This window comes from Aureobasidium subglaciale (genome assembly GCF_000721755.1).
Source record: "Aureobasidium subglaciale EXF-2481 unplaced genomic scaffold scaffold_0, whole genome shotgun sequence".
Taxonomy (NCBI): Eukaryota; Fungi; Ascomycota; class Dothideomycetes; order Dothideales; family Saccotheciaceae; genus Aureobasidium; species Aureobasidium subglaciale.
The window spans coordinates 753,493-770,240 of record NW_013566995.1 but is presented as its reverse complement, the minus strand read 5'-3'; the positions used below and the strand labels follow the sequence as shown (position 1 = coordinate 770,240).

Sequence of the window (16,748 nt, the reverse complement as noted above, 5' to 3'; positions counted from 1 at the left end):
TTCGTATTGGCAATGTAAAGTACAATGATCGCTACTCACACACTGACCGCATGCTCATATACCTACATTTGGCCCCAATCTCGTCTGCCTCACCAGAAAGATCGGTGCGAGGGCTGGCCAGCTCCAGCTCATATCGATTGTCGGGGAGGACGGTTCATCCGACCATCTTCTCTCCAGGACAACGGCGGTGCAGACCTCTGCACGCCACAACCATCGTCTTCCATATGTCATCTGAAGATGACATATTTTCCACAGGCTGCCTGAGTCTTCCAAGCACCATCTGCTCACGAATCGTCAGTTCCAGGCAACTCAATTTCATCATTGAAGATTGTCCGACCGCACGCAGGGTCGTGGATCGTAGTGCTTGAGCCACATTGGTCCAAGCTTTTTGGTTGCTATGTTGGAGTGCAAATAAACCGTCATGCCTATCATTCGTACTTCGCTCGAGAATACCTCACCTCCACGTCGTTATACTCTCGTTTCTCTCGTTACACTATTGATTTCTCTGTTTTGATAACGCTTCTTTCTGTCTTCTGATATATCTCTTTTAATCAACCTGCGCCCGCCATCAGTCTTCCGTCCTACAAGCTGACCCAAGACGAATTCCATATCCCTGTCTTCTGGCCTCGTCATGGCTCTTGACAACCATACAAATCAACAACTGGGTCAGCACATTCATTTTTCTCCTCCCAAGACACCACACTCTCCAAGAAAACCCTCACCACTTAGACAATGTCAACGACTTTCTTCTATTCCCGACTATGAGAAGATCAACAACTTACACGACGATAATTCAGCCACTTACCTACAAGATCTCCGAAATAACCGTGTCGCAAGACTCAACGGATCAAGACCACCTCCACCTTCAAGAATCGCAAGCAAGCGTCAGCCGCAAAGACCAACATCGAGCGACGACTCCACCTTAGCCACCACTAACAAATCAGTTCCGACACACAATCGCCAGAAGAGCCTTGATTCTATCAGCCGCGACGAGTACACCGGACGTCCTCTGGTAGCGCAACCCGGTCTTTCCAATGTCAGCAAGGTGTCACCTTTAGCCTCGCAACCAATACATGAGGCCTTAGAAGAGTTGAACCTGGAAGAAGAAAAACGCATACACGCAGCAGCACAGGACGAAGCCGCTGAGCTAGTCTGGAAGCATCGCACCGGTCACGACCCGGAGAAGGAACGCGCCTCTGCATACACAAATCCTGATGTGGACCCCAAAGCCGCCCGTAAAGACTACCGTGCCCATCTCCGAAGCACGAGCAAGGATAAGAACGAAGTACAACCTCTATTTGCGAGTCGTTCGGCAGGAAGTGATGCGCCGGTCACATCTCTGGATGAACGTGGTAATAGGAAACTTCCCGAAGATCCCTTTGTGGAGCCTACAACGATCACCACACCATTATCTGCATCAAGAAGCACGCGATCGAAAGGCAAGAGCTATGAGGGTCTCGCAAACGCTGTGGCCAATGACGTCGCAGTCTCAAAACGACGTGTAAGTAGCGGATCTAAAAGACGACCTAGTTCAGAAGTCAAGGCAGGATTCATGAACCCGACCGACAAGATCTACGAAGAGCCAGACGAACCATTGGAAGAAGTCAGGGACGTGGAAGCGCCAGCTATAACGACACAAGTAGAGACGAAGCCGGAAGAGGTTCCTCGCCACGTTCGTAGGAACCCATTTGCTAGAGTGAGATTGGCACAAGAGAAATTCGAAAAGAAGGAATCTCCTTCCGGATACTCAGTCAAGAAGAATGATGAGAAAGAGCATGAGAAAATATCCGAGAAAGTCTCTGTTTCTGGATACACAGCGAAGAAACATGAGAAGATCGAGATTCAAAGAAATCCACCTTCGCAATCTCGAAATGCTTTCTACACTGTCAACGAATCGGCGCCCGCCTCACCAAATCTCCCACCCCAAGACATCCCGGAAAGAGCTGTCGAGGACAGTCCCAAAGTCAAAGACGGCAAAGAAGTACGCGGCGATGACATCCGCTCTGCAACAGCGATGAAGCGCAAAGACAGAAGTCCAAATTTACCTCAACCAACAGCAGTCAGTGATAGCCCTGGTAGGCCGATTGTGAGTTTCCAATCAGGCTGGAAGCCCAAGGAAATCCAGCTGGTCGAGGAGAAGTCGATAGCGCTTCCGGAGTGTCTGGCTGTGGGAAAGAATGCTCCATCCAGTGCAGCCTTGAGTGGAAAACAGAGGCGCTATTCGCTACCTCATTCTCAGCAAGGCCCGCCTCCCCTTCCTAAAATTATCCTTCCTGATGAACCACAAGCAAGATCGACCGGTATTTCTGGTAGCACACCCATGATTGCCAGGATAAGTGTTGATATTCCAATGATCGTTCTCCCGGACGATCCCATCGCGAGTCCATCCAAAACGCTCTCCGAGGAGCCGGACATCCCTGGGCTTTCTCTCTCTTCGAGTACTATCAAGCCTCCTGTATTCGTCATTGATGCTCCATCCAGTGCGAAGGACGACCGACCACCACCTCTCCAACACCGCCCGCAGTCTTCGCCACCAAAGACATCCTCGCCATTCTCTAAACGCCCTCTCCCTACTCCCACGCCTGCACCAGCTCGTCCTCTTCCCGTGCCCTCGAAGACATCGCCATTTCCCACAGTATCCAAGCCTCACATGACACCTTCCGTGCGACGGAACACAGCCCTGTGTGCCCATTGTGCATTGCCCATAGCAGGGCGCATTCTGAGTGCCGCGGGCGAGCGTTTCCATCCTTCATGCTTCAAGTGTCATGAATGTGGTATCAATCTTGAATGTGTAGCATTCTACCCGGAGCCGGAGAAGAAGCGTGGCGAGCGCCTAGCTCGGATCCGCCAACGGCAACGAGGTCTCGAAATGCAAATACCTGCAGGTGTCACCGAGGAAGATATAAGAAGACTTGAAGAACAGGATGGTGACGAGTCACTGCGATTCTTCTGTGGACTGGACTTTCATGAATTCTTCAGTCCGCGTTGCAAGAGCTGCAAGACACCTATTGAAGGCGAGGTAGTTGTTGCGTGTGGAGCAGAATGGCACGTTGGTCATTTCTTCTGTGCACAATGTGGTGATGTAAGTCTGCCTAGAACCGATTTCAAGCCTGGAAGCATGACTGACTCTTGTATAGCCTTTTGATTCGACTACGCCGTTTGTCGAGAAGGAAGGATATGCGTGGTGTGTAGGCTGTCATACCAACAGATACAGCGCGAAATGTCGCAAGTGCAGGCGCCCCGTCACAGACGTCGTTATCAAAGCGTTGGGTGCCGACTGGCATGCTGACTGTTTCTGCTGTACAGTAAGTCAAACGTAAGCACTCGCAGATGAGCTTCACTAATGAATTGCTAGGAATGTGGCGATGGCTTCGATGATGGCAGGTACTTCTTGAGAGGAAACAACCAAGATCCTGTATGTGTGAGATGTGAAGAGAGGAGACTCAAGGCCTAGATATGAAGCCCTGAACGAGTTGCATATTCTTTGATTTTTTTGATAGCGTTTACATTGGATTTTTTTCTCGAAAGCGGAAGGAGCGTTGGGTGGGTCGTTGAATAAGGTCAACTCATCAATTATCTACAGAGGACTGTTTCCTCAGACTCGAAATACTTTTTGTTCTTTTCAATATCATACCGATCAGTGGCCCGTGATGGAGGCATACGAGAGTAGAGTAAGGTTCTCGGAGGAGGAGGCAGCAACGGTCACGGCCACGTTGGAAGTGGAACCTTAATTTACTCCTTGAATGGCCCGTGTTGATCGACACTCCTTACAGGCATGTTGATTTTGTTATAATACGCATTTGACTGACAGTGTAGCGGTGTATGCAGTTGTTAGAAGCTACCAATATCTGCTCGATTTTGTCCTGTCAACTAAACGGTCGTTTTCCCAAGTTTCACCATTCTAGGGGTAATACGGAGCAATTTCCTTACCCGCCAAAGGCTTTAGCAAGAAGCCCCCCAGAGTCGGCAACTTCTTTCATTCAGCATCTTAGTAGCAAGACTGCATTGAGCGAGTATTCATCGCTCATTGCTGTCTGGTACCATAGAAGGTGTGTCCGGCGAAGAGGGGTGTCTTGACCTCACATGCTGACTGTCTAGATACGGCGACTTCTCGAGTGTCTTCTGCACGCACCTTTGCTATCACACCCATCAACAGTCCAGTCAGGTCTCATCATCATGCACTAGGGACCGACGAGCCTCTAGCTCTTGCTCCCAAGCTTATCTTTGAGACACCGTCGTCCGGTTCTGCGCGCGCAGTACTTGAAGAGATTCAATCCACCACCGAGGCTCCCTCCGTCTACTATACCGCTAGCTGGGGCTCGCCCTGTACTCGACCTACCCAAGACCCTAGTGGACCTAGTGCGCAAGGTACCCCAATCGCTTCGCCGCGACATACTGAGAGCGAGAGTCCATCCTTTAACCTCGAACACCTCGTCCCATCTCGGGTCGCTGTTCAGGAACGGGACTTCAGTGGTCCTTCTTTCGGTCTCGACCATTTGTTACCTTCACGCATTCCGATCCAGCATCACATAGCGAGTCCGATCACAACAGAACGATTGGCCCAGCAAGAGGACACAACACAGAGCGTAGCACAAAGACCGTCTCGCCATACCATTACTCGTCGTCTGACTGAGGATTGGGTACAGCAATACACCACTGGAAAGTGGCGCTCGGAAAGAGGAAATTGGTTGAGTGACGAATCTGGCGACAGTAATTCAGGATCTGAAGACGAAGAAGATTTCAAAACACCCATACCTTTTACCTGGTTCTCTGGACGGCACCGTCGCAAGAATACGTCGGCCAGTCCTCTATTCGACAGACAACAAAGACCAGTATCGCATGACTCTTTCAAAAGAGGTCACAAATCTAGAGAGAGCAATTTAACCTTGAAGCAGGAAGACTTTTTGCAATTTACGCGTCAATTGGACGGATCCGACATGTCAATATTCACCTCAAAGTGGGCTTTGTCCCCTCAGAAGGAGAAACCTCTCCCTCCACCACCTGCACCACCAGGGGATATTAGATCTACGGGAAACAGTCCCAACAAGAACAACCAATTACCACCACTTCCTTCACCCAATTCAGACATGCAACGACCGACACCGCCGCCACGACCGAGGACCAAACTCGCTTGGAGAGGAAAGGCTTGCTGGATAGCATTGCCTTCCATGGCCCCTGAAGCTTATGGAGGCGATAAGCCACTCAGCAAGACTGAAACAGAAACGCGTCTGAAGCGTTTTGAAGAGGAGGGCTACAACGTGAATGGATTCGATCTTCAACCATGGGCCTACCATGATTCGATTGCGTCTCAGAGCAGTGGTCAATATCCCGATGATTCTGAGCATGTCATCAAACGTCAACAGAAGGACTACAAAGTCTTCGTGCCCAACCCCCAGACTTGGAAGTCTTATGTTGACGAGCTGATGGAGCAAAAGTTACGCGCTCTGGGTGTGAGCTTGGGAGACGATCTCGCCCCCGCTCAACCTCCACCCATGTCTCGTCAATCCTCTGGCCATTACCAATCCGTTTCTCCAAACCTGATGCATTCGACCATGGCCGGGGCATCGCACCGCTCTACGCCTTCTTTGGCACACTTCCCTACCCCTGGTCACTCTTATTCGGCGTCTGTCGCTTCACCTCTCTCTATGCCTGGCGATCCCAGAGGTCATGCTCATAGACACTCGGTGTTCGGTATGCCAGGAATGCCATTCGGATTTCCTGGTCAGCAGAACCAGCCTAATGGCCTGCCTGCTTTCTCGCCTTCGACGAACTTCAGCATGAACGGGCTTCATAGAGGAGGTTCGCCAGCACTCGAAAGGCTGAAGAGTGAAGGACCACCGGCAAAATCTCCTGTCTCACCATACGGTATGCCGTCTCCATATGCTCGCAGTCCTCATCCACAGTCTGGTGATTGGTCTGGACAGGCTCATCTCAGACATCAATCGGTGTACTCAAGCTTCTCTCCTCAGTCACAGGCTCAGAGAAGTATTACTCCGACGCTTACCCCTGGTGCTGCGATGCGTACAATCCCATCGCTTGCCGAGGTTCCTGAAGATGAAGAAGAGCCGATGCAAGACTACTTTGCTGGTGCTACACCAAGACGTCAGACTCGTAAGGAGGTTGAGCTTGCCCATCCTAGTCCGCGACACAATCGCAACATTAGCGATGCTCTTGAGAGAGAAATACAAGGCTCTGATTACCACTTAGAAAAGTCTTTCGAACGTCAACTGCAGGATGAAGAAGATGAGGTGAACAACAGTTTCGCCAGTCATACTTCTAGCAATGGTACTTACGTGCCTCCTGGTAAGCGAAGCTCTCTTGTTCAGAGCACGAACGGATTTGCTAGCCGCAATGACTCGCCTAGCCTTGAAAATGTCCCAGCAAAGCCTCAAAAGGAGGATCTTGTGACTATTGGGCTGACAGGCGCTCCCCAAAACAAGACCACAAACAAGGTCAAGGGACATGTGTCTAGGCTCAGTGTGGCTGCGCCTGAATTCAAGTTCCAGCCAGGTTCTGCGTTTCAACCGACCTTGCCTAGCCTTCCAGGGGTGTCGAATTTTGGTCCTCCCGTTCAAAACAATATCAGAGTTCCTTCTGGTGGTAACCTGGACATGGCGGCCGCCGCATTCCAACCTGCAGCCTTCGGTGTGATGCCTTCATCTGACTTCAACTTTGCCTCAGCATTTCCCTTCAATCCTGTTGCGCAGGTCCAACAACCTGTCGTTCATGAGATTCAGAGTCAGATCGCTGCTCCGAGCATCTTTGGCGATGTAAACATGTTGGATGCCACTAAACCTGCGAGAAGGTCTAAGGCTGTGGCTATCACACAACCGAAGTCTTCACCTGTGAAGGAGGAGCCGGAGGCCGAGGACGAAGATGGTCGTGCAGCGCAAAGCGAAGACAGACAAAAGAGAGCCAGAGTTGGGCAGGAAGACGGGAACGATGTGCCTCTGTTTGCAGAGCGTCCTGCATCTCGTGATCAACGTGTGACTCAAGGCCCGACGAGCGGCGAGAAAGACGAGTCGTCCAATGCTCAGGACGGACCGCAGTCTGGCGCAATCGAGAAGACCGCTCAGCTTGAGAAAACCACGCCGACAAGTGATAAGAAGCACACTGCAAGATTGTTGGCTGACATTGCCTCGACGCGAGCGTCCGAGACGCTACCCGAGATACCTACCGTCAATGGTGGGCAAGGGCACAAAAAGAACTCGAGCTCATTATCAGCACTCGCAAAACCCTTCGAATTCAAGGCGCAAGGATCGATGTCAAGCAATCAACCACTCGAAACTCTTCTTCGCAGTCCCGATCCGAACAAAACTAAGCCCGACTTTAGCCCATCTCGCGTTTTCTCACGTACGTCTGAGAAAACACAAGCCTCTGTCGAAGATCTTGATTACGCGCCTTCGCCAGAGCCACAAAAGCATATGCCTTATCCTATCGATAACATCAATGAGGGATCTCGATTCCCGGAGCCGACCTTTGACGAGATCGATGCTGTGATGCAGCAGCTCAATGACGACGATGGTTATGACCAGTTCCAACAGGAGTTCGCTTCCGAAGTCGCAAGCCCTCATGCAAGTGTCATTCATCACAGCCCTAGACAGGATGACAAGGATCGCTCAATATCTCCATTGCCATCACTCTCGAGAGAGCAAGTGAGAGTACGTCCTGCTCGCATCAGTCGCCTCAACCGTGGTGAGGAGATACCTCTGAGCGAATGGTCTGATGACCTCTCCGTCGACGAGGCAAGTAAGCTGCGCAGCCGCAGCAATTTCTTCGATGATAGAGTCGATCAAATCGTTGGTGGTGTCATCGATCACCGTTTGGCTCCCTTGGAAAAGAGCTTGCAGATGATTCATCGTGCAGTGAGTACTATCATGACTCGCGAGTCAGCGCCAGTGACAACCCGCGCCATGTCTGTAGACGATAGTGATGCGGACGATGAGGATGAAACGGTCGACGAAAGACAGCCGTTCCGCACAATGTCGCGTGCGCAAGAGAGGAAGGTTAGCCAGATCAAGGCCGCCGTACTTGAGGCTTTGGCATCGCAGAAGGCGAACGGCTCCCATTTCTCGTCCGCCACAGAGATCCACAATGCCCTCATGGACATGAACACCACTATCGCTCGCATTGCTTCCGCTAATCTTGACATCGATGACGTCAAACATGTCGTTGACGAGTCGTTGCACCGCATGGGTCAGACTTTGACGACACCGAGTGCACTTGTGGTGGATACAGAAGTCGTCCACAGACACAAACGTGAAGTGTCCGAACTCAACAACAGATTAAACAAGACACTTGCCGATGCACTGGAGGAAGCGAACCAGCGTCGTAACATTGAAGAGCGTGAGGCTGATACTCGGCGACTACTTCGTCTTGCTGAAGAGGAACTATCCCTCCTCCGCAAGACTGTGGGTGACAAAGAGCAACGTATCCATTCTTTGGAAAACCAACGCGAGGAGCTTGAGATCCGGGTGGATTCTGCCGAAGTTACTCATGCTCATGATCGCAAGCAGTTATCAGACTTTGAGGCAGAGAACTCGGCACTCGAATCTACTATTGAAGAATACCGCCTCTCCAGCATGAAGTGGAGAAACGAGGTTGACGAGGTCACCGGCCAGAACGAAGCCCTCAAGGCCAGTGTTCTCGACCTCAACGCCCAAGTCGAAGAAACTCGTGAGACCATTAGACTGGCTCATCAGCAGATCGAGAATGCCGTTATTGAGAACGTAGCTCTCAAGAGTAGCTCAGCCGAGCTCTTGTCACAGCTTGAAGAGTCTCAAGCCTTTGGCAAACAAGCACGCCAAGCAGCCGATGACGCAGCTATCGAAGCCACTGCAATCAAGGCTAGCGCAGCAGAATTGATGCTCCAATTGGAACAGTCTCATGCTTTCGTGAAGCAAGTCCAGCAGACCGCCGATGATGCTGCTGCAGAGAATACAGCATTGAAGGCTAGTGTTACGAGTTTGGTCGCCGAGCTTGAAGAGTCTCGCCTTTACGCCAAGAAGTGGAAGCATGAAGCTGAAGTTGCTGCTCGTGAAAATGCTAATATTCATGAGAGCATGTCTGATTTGAAAAATCAGATTGCGGACGGTCTCAGCATTCGCGAGAACATGCGCAGTAAACTCGACAAGATTCACCATGGCATGATCTCAGCCGCCGAACAATTGGCCAACGAAAAGGCGATCTGGCAAAACCGCAACGAGGAGTTGCAAAAGAGATATGTTGTCCAGCAAGCCCGTCTCGAGGGCGAAGTCAGCATCAGACGTAGCATTGAAGAGGAAATACAGAGCTTGCGCACCCAAGTGCACGAGGCTGTCACCACCAAGATCCAGCTTGAACAACTCCAAAGATCTACCTGCCTCCATGAAGAGACTTTAAGAAGTCTCAGGGATAATCTTACTTCAGAACAGACCCTGAACGCTCGTCTAGAGCGTGATCTGCATGAGGCTAGAGAGTCTGGAAGGGCAGAGGTTCAGCGCACTCAGATGATCATGCAGTCCAGCATCGAAGCAGCCGAAAGTCAGGCCAATATCACACGTGCTAGTCTGGAGCATGAAATCATGCTTACTAAGAATGAGATTGACAACATCAAGATGGTGTCGGACGATGCTCGCGAGAGACATGAGCGCTCGCTTGAGCAAGAAGCTGATCTCAGACGTGATGCTCTTCGCAAAGTCAATGAGACCAGCAGTGCTGCTCTGAACGATTTGCGTGAGAAGCATGCAGAGGAGATCAGATATCTCAAGTCGCAGTATGAAAGAAGTGTTGCAAATGCGTATGAGGACAAGCAACGATCGGCTGTACACTTCAATGACAGACTTGAGCTGTCGAATGACCAAGTCTTGCACTTACGTGACAAGGTCGCTCATTTGGAAGAACGCCTCAATGTTGCTAGATCTGCAGCACAAGCGGCTGCCCAGGCTGCCAAGTCTGCCCCAGCAGCGACTTCTATGTCCAAATCCACGTCGCGTGAGGAGCCGGAAAAGATCTCGCCTCAAGCCCTTCGCGAATCCATTCTGGTGTTGCAAGAGCAACTTCAGGAACGTGAGACTCGTGTCGAACGCTTACAGAGCGAGATTGCAAATGTCGATACCACAGCACCCTCCAAGCTCAAAGAGAAGGATGTCGAGATCTCTTGGCTGCGCGAACTTCTATCTGTCCGCAACGAGGACCTTAACCAGTTGGTTGACACCTTGTCGAAGTCAGACTATGACCGTGATGCTGTCAGGGATTTCGCAATCCGCATCCGTGCCAACCTCCAGATGGAGCAACAAGAGAAGGAGCGACTCATCAATGCCGGGCCGTCTCTGACTGGACAAGCATTGGCCAACTTGACCAATTTCGCGTCACCCAAGGCAGTCTCGCTTGCCGCAGCATTCGGCAATTGGCGCAAGAGCAGAGAGACTTCTCGCCCCGCCGCAGCTCCCAAAGCTCCTGCCACGAGAGCAACTGCTAGATCGTCCGCTGCTGCAGCTCGTATGGCTAATGGCCGTACTCAGACGCCTTCCAAACCATCGCCCCTGCCTTCGCCGTCCGTCCTATCTGGTCTTATGACGCCTCCTTCTACAAACTTCCGCCGCACTCCTGGTCCTGTCGATGAGCCAAGTGGATCACAGCGTTCAAGTCTCAGCTTCTCTCATGCTCCCCAGCAAGATGACAGCGAGGCCCAGATGACCTATTTTGACACAACGCACAATGAGCAAGGCGGAGAAAGCCCAATGGTTTTCAGACGTCAAAGCTATGATGAAGATGCACAGCTCGGTGATATCGATACCAGCATTGGTGCTGATGACGAGGAAGAGCAAGAAGTTGTCAACATGGATGACGAGGTCCAAGATTCTCATGATCAGACACCCGAAGAACTGGTTGGCAGGAGCCTTGCTAGTGAGCTCGAGGCAATGTAAGTGGTGACTCGAAAGGATATTTGCATATCGCATGAGGAAGAGGAGGAAAATCATATCAAAAGAGCACAAATTTCTTTTGTCGTCTGTTGTTTAATTGTCTTGAAATTGACGTAGCATAGTTGTCTTTGTTTACACTTTTCTTTTGCACTCTCCTTTTGCATCATGTCTGGGCGCGATATACCCGTCACCGCAGACGATAGCGTATGTGTTGTTGTTTAGCTGCGATTGCATTGTATCAGTCTGAAAGAGAAAGAGGCGGTATCTGTTGGCCTTCCCTTTTCACATAACCAAAACCAGTTATTGTACATATAGTTTCGTTATCCTTTCTCATGTTACCAGCTAAGATTCCTCTATGATCGTGGTCACTTCAGTATTGTGATGCTCTTTTCATGTTGAACTCGTTGAAATTGATTCTCTCAGCAGTACGTGTATTGAACTTGGTCATGAAAGTGTCTCCTTGCCCTTTTCTTCCCATTCTTCACTTCCGCCCATCAATCAAAAATCCAGAGTACCGATCGCAATAGAACGCCGCGCTTGTGTGAATATGATATTTTGTGCCTCGAGTGGAAAAAGAAACGCCAGGATGGTGGGAGTGGGCTGAAGGTTCATCGTGACCTGGCCGTAAAAGGGATTCCAGTGCGAAATACGCGGATGTAGACGGACCGGTCAGCTTTCAGTTATGCGTTGCGCCGCGAGCTGTGCCGATCAGGCATCACGTCGAGATTGGTCGCAAGAAGAGATTTTGTAGCGTGAATCGGTGGAAGGTTTAGCGGGCCTCGAACTGGATCATACTGTCATGGTTATTAGTGAGCTGCGCGCAGACCGAGTATGAGAGCAGACATACCGGTTGGTGCGCTGCTTGTACAAGACACGGTAACCGCACTCCTTGCAACGGATGGGGTCACCGCGCTTGAGGGAGACTTCGGCATCACAGTCGCCGCAGAGGTACTTGACGCTGCGGTTGGTGTCCTCGAAGGTGTTTTGGTTTGTGATCTGGAAACCAGTGTTGGCGGACTGTTGTTGCGACATGAGTGCGATGTGTGACGTTGGTTGGGTAGGTAGTGACGGCGGTGATGGAGTTTAGAGATGATGGCAAAGAAAGATGGAAGGTGCAAGTCTTGGCAGGGTTCCGGCGCCGGCGCCGGCGGCGGAGAAGTCGCGATGGACTCGCGTGCCACTTCCTATTCAATGCTGACCAAACATCAGAGTATTTTGCCTATCGCGACGTTCCTTCTCCACTTGTTTCGTCGAGTGACTCTTTTCTGCTATTCTGAGCGCTGTCTTCTCTTCTTCCCAGCATTGTCTTCCGCGCATTGTCTCCAACAACTCAGTCTAGCATAAATCAGGAATTCAACGCCCCGCCATCGCGACCCCCGCCACATACAAAGAAGCGCAAAGTTCAAACATGTCGGCCATCTTGTCAGCCGATGACCTCAATGACTTCATTTCCCCTGGAGTAGCCTGTATCAAGCCCGTCGAGACGCTACCTAAACAACAAGCGCAAGAGAATGCCTACGAAGTCACAACAGAAGACAAGGTCGCTGCCGCCGAAGCACCACCAGCCAGTATTTCCTTGACCGATTGTCTCGCTTGTAGTGGTTGTGTCACATCCGCCGAGGCTGTCCTCGTCAGTCTGCAATCACATCAAGAAGTTCTCAACACCCTCGACGCATATCCCGAACTACGCTTGCCTTGGACCGCTCAAGGCGAGTCTCTGCCTGGTCCGTCGGACGGCAAGGTCTTTGTCGCAAGTGTGTCACCTCAGACTCGCGCCAGTATCGCCGCAACATATCGAGTCTCCGAGACTGCCGCTACAAATATGATTCAGCAACTCCTCTCTGGTCCAGCTGGTCTGCGATCGGGCGGCGCAAACAACAGTGGCTTCGCTTGGATCATTGACACGAATGCTATGCGCCAGGCTGCTTTGGTCGCTGCAGCTGACGAAGTCATGGAATCTCAGCACACATCCGACTCCAGTGCATCACGAGCCGAGAAGCCAAAAAAGCCCATCCTGACATCTGCATGCCCTGGCTGGATCTGCTACGCCGAAAAGACACACCCTCACGCACTCCCACACATGTCACGACTGAAGTCGCCACAAGCCTTGACCGGCACCTTGGTCAAGAGTGTACTGGCAAGGACATATGGAATCAACCCGGAGAATGTATGGCACATGGCTATCATGCCATGTTTCGACAAGAAGCTGGAAGCATCAAGAGAAGAGTTGACGGATATACACTGGTCTCCAGATGGCGTTGATACCGAACGTAAGGGTATCCGCGATGTCGATTGTGTAATCACGGCTCGCGAGCTACTCATGCTTGCCGAAAGTCGCGACATCTCCTTCCCTCAACTATCACAAAAGCCGCTATCAAGTCAGCAACGTACACCATTTCCCGACCCGAAACTCGACCGCTTCCTCTTCCCTTCTAGGTCCACTGCAAATGGCTCAAGAGAAGCTGGTACCAGTGGTGGATACCTCTGGCATGTGTTGGAGACATACCGCGCACAGCACCCAGGCAGCCAGATCACCATCCAACGAGGTCGCAACGCTGATGTTGTCGAGTACACATTGGTAGACTCGGAGGATGCAGCCATTCTGAGGACTGCTCGCTACTACGGCTTCCGCAATATCCAGAACTTGGTCCGAAGACTGAAACCTGCACGAGCATCGCGAATGCCCGGAGCAGCGAGTAGACTTGCCGGTGCACGTAAGCCCGGTGCTGCAGCGGGGTCAGCAGGTGGTCAGAACATGAGTGACTATGCCTACGTAGAAGTTATGGCATGTCCTGGTGGCTGCACGAATGGCGGTGGTCAAATCAAGGTCGGTGATGTCGGAGCACTACGAGGTAGTGGCATAGAGAATGGCGGCGATCAACAAGTTGCACCTCAACAGAAGGAGTGGTTACAAAAAGTTGACGAAGCATACTTCTCATCCTCGGACTCTGGGTCGCCGAGTGCTTCAGACACAGAAGATGAAGGCGTTGAAGATGTAGAAGCTTCATCTATAAACACAACGGCCAAGTCTTCTGCTAATGGCGATGTCGAAATGGAAGATGCGGAGGATGGTTCGGTGGTCGGTGGCATTTCACATTCCAAGATCAAGGATATATTCTCACATTGGTCTGAGCTTACAGGCGTGTCGACGGATAAGTTGGTGTATACATCTTACCGCAAGGTCGAGAGTGATGTCGGCAAGACGACTACTGATGTGGAAAGAGTGGCTGGACTTGCTAGTACTATTGGTGGTGGATGGTAAGAGTCATCTTACATGACCAGTCTTCAGCTTCATAGAGAACTCAAGCCAACACCATTGCTTTCAAACATGCTTCGCATCAAGACTCTGCTTCTCTGACATAGTTGACTCTTTCGCATACAAGGTACGACAAAAACGTCTATTGGTATCTTTTCATTCAATGCTTCGCAGAAAACTCTGGAAATCTGTGGTGTTTTTACACATGCTTTTTACTTTCCTTAATGACCGTGACCATCATCACCACCCTGGTTCTCAGGGTCGAGCTTGATCATTGTGTCGATTCTCATAATAGCCACGCAAGCCTCGACAGCACTCTTCAGCTGCTTGACCTTGCTCATGGCGGGCTCCAAGACACCCATCTTCAAGCTGTCAACAACACGACCCTTTGTGAGGTCCAGACCGTAGTTCTTGTAGTTCTTCTTCTTGGCCAGGGACTTCTCGTCCTCGGTTGCGGGTTGCGCGGTGGCCGCTGTGTGAGCGTCACCGCTGCCGCCCTCGGAGGCGGAGAGGCGTTGTGAGAGGGCATGACGACTGCGGAGTTGAGCGACGAGCTCAGAGCTGTCTTTTGCGGCGTTGACTGCAAGGGTGGTGGGGATGATGAGGAGGGAAGCGGCGAATGCACCGATGGCGAGTTGCTCACGCGAGCCCTGTGAGTACGAGTTAGCAGAAAATTGGGGAGTGGAGAGACACTGAACATACAACCGAGGTAGCCCACTCTTCGAGGTAGATGTGCAGGGCAGTCTCGACGGCACCACCACCGGGGACAATACGGCCACTTTCAAGGGTACGCTTGACGGCAGAGAGCGAATCGTGGACGGAGCGCTCCATCTCGTCGAGCGAGTACTCGTTGGCACCGCGGAGGATGATGGAAGCAGAAGTGTGGACCTTGGTTCCCTTGACAAGGATGCACTCGTCGTCTGAGATGCGCTCCTGGACAACCTCCTCGGCGTGACCAAGGTTGCTGGCATCGAACTTCTCGTCACCGTTCAAGTCGGACAAAGAGCTGACCAGAGTGGCACCGGTGGCCTTCGCGATACGGCGGAGATCCTCCTTCTTGCAGCGACGAACGGCCATGGCACCCTTCTCGATGAAGGACTTCAAGCACATGTCGTCGATGCCCTTTGTGGTGAAGATGACGTTGGCGCCCGACTTCAGAATCATGTCGACACGCTCAAGGACAATACCAGCCTCGCGTTCACGAATCTTCTCGAGTTGTGCCGGGTCGTCGATAGTGATGTGTACTCCCAACTTCATGCGCTCCTTCTGCAGGTTCATGTCGAGACAGGCAATCTTTGCGTCAACGACACGGGTGTTCATGGCTTGACTGGCCACGGTGCAGTTGAGGGCGTATCCCTTGACCAAAACACTCTCCAGAGCACTCTTTCCGTGAGCCTTGAGGACGTTGACAGCCTTGACGGGGTACTTGACATCGCCGCGGCTGTTGACCGACTTGACGCTCTGCATGGCATCCACAACCATGTTGGCGAAGAAGTCTGAATCACCTCCGATGATCTTGCTGCTCATGCTGGTCTTTGCGATGGATATAAGCGACTCGCGGCCAAGAGTGTCGACCTTGGTGGCAATGTTCTCGCTCATGTAACGAACAGCCTCACGCAGGGCCAGGCGGTATCCAGTGATGATGGTTGTAGGGTGAATGCGCATCTTCATCAACTCGTTTGCGCGGCGAAGCAGCTCCGAAGCGATGAGGACTACTGACGTCGTTCCATCTCCAACCTCCTTGTCTTGTTGTTGTGCCAGGTCTACCAGAATCTTGCCAGCCGGGTGAGAGATGTCGAGTAGGGAGAGGATGGTTGCGCCGTCGTTGGTTACAGTCACATCACCAATGTCGTCCACCATCATCTTGTCCAGTCCACTGGGTCCGAAAGACGACCGCACCACATTTGATATGGCCTGCGTTGCTTGTACGCATTGCTCTCTTACGTCTGATCCGCTTATCTTCGTTCCGCCGAGAACTGCATGATTGAGGTAGTCAGTAGCTGTCTCTTGAGTCGGTATATAGCAACCTACATAGAGTGCCAGCGTTGCGAGGAGCTTCGTACATGGATCCCATGGTTGTGGTCGTTTGTGGTATGCGACTGGGACGAGGAGTACTCTTGATTAGTTATTTCACCGGCCATCTCCAAATAACTGAGCTCTGACCACAATGCCAAGCTGACCTCCGGCCAGCGACCTTCTCCCCGAACTTCAACTTCACTCCACGCTGATGCATCAACTAGCCATGTGTCTCATGCATTCACGAGAAGCAGCTCGTTAGATGATACATAGTTGGCCTATAGTACGGACACCTCTGCGGCTGTGAACTTGTCTGCCAACAGACCTGGTGAGAGCGACCGCACTGCCTCGAAGGAGACCTGCCGTTTGTCATCGTGTAATTGAACATAGACATACGTTCTGAGGACAAACACCTATCTACCAAATAATAACAGGTGAAGTACTGGTCGAAGAGTCATATGAGCACTGCGATGGAATAAGAGGTTGGTTTCATTCAGTAGGTATCTACGATGCAAGTGACGCTGATGCATTGATCGAGACCATCGAGACGATACGGCACACACTCATCAAAC

The 16,748-nt window shown here is 51.5% G+C and overlaps 4 protein-coding genes across 4 annotated transcripts; 2 read left to right on the top strand and 2 right to left on the bottom strand.

Annotated features, from left to right (window-relative positions):
• Positions 1 to 631: 631 nt before the first annotated feature.
• AUEXF2481DRAFT_24692 (uncharacterized protein) lies at positions 632 to 10,907 on the top strand (the record flags this gene model as incomplete). Its single annotated transcript, XM_013493392.1, has 6 exons — positions 632 to 3,082; positions 3,138 to 3,305; positions 3,356 to 3,415; positions 3,501 to 3,671; positions 3,817 to 4,049; positions 4,157 to 10,907. 6 exons carry the CDS (start codon positions 632 to 634, stop codon positions 10,905 to 10,907), a joined length of 9,834 nt encoding a protein of 3,277 aa, XP_013348846.1.
• A 766-nt stretch (positions 10,908 to 11,673) lies between these two features.
• On the bottom strand, positions 11,674 to 11,936 carry AUEXF2481DRAFT_299 (uncharacterized protein; the record flags this gene model as incomplete). Its single annotated transcript, XM_013493343.1, has 2 exons — positions 11,674 to 11,698; positions 11,752 to 11,936. 2 exons carry the CDS (start codon positions 11,934 to 11,936, stop codon positions 11,674 to 11,676), a joined length of 210 nt encoding a protein of 69 aa, XP_013348797.1.
• A 376-nt stretch (positions 11,937 to 12,312) lies between these two features.
• Positions 12,313 to 14,166, top strand: AUEXF2481DRAFT_24691 (uncharacterized protein; the record flags this gene model as incomplete). Its single annotated transcript, XM_013493391.1, has 1 exon — positions 12,313 to 14,166. One exon carries the CDS (start codon positions 12,313 to 12,315, stop codon positions 14,164 to 14,166), a length of 1,854 nt encoding a protein of 617 aa, XP_013348845.1.
• Positions 14,167 to 14,381: 215 nt separating this feature from the next.
• Positions 14,382 to 16,234, bottom strand: AUEXF2481DRAFT_297 (uncharacterized protein; the record flags this gene model as incomplete). The annotated part of the gene is made up of 3 exons (XM_013493340.1): positions 14,382 to 14,810; positions 14,863 to 16,136; positions 16,192 to 16,234. The coding sequence occupies 3 exons, from the start codon at positions 16,232 to 16,234 to the stop codon at positions 14,382 to 14,384; spliced, it is 1,746 nt and encodes a 581-aa protein (XP_013348794.1).
• Between the last annotated feature and the right edge of the window lie 514 nt (positions 16,235 to 16,748).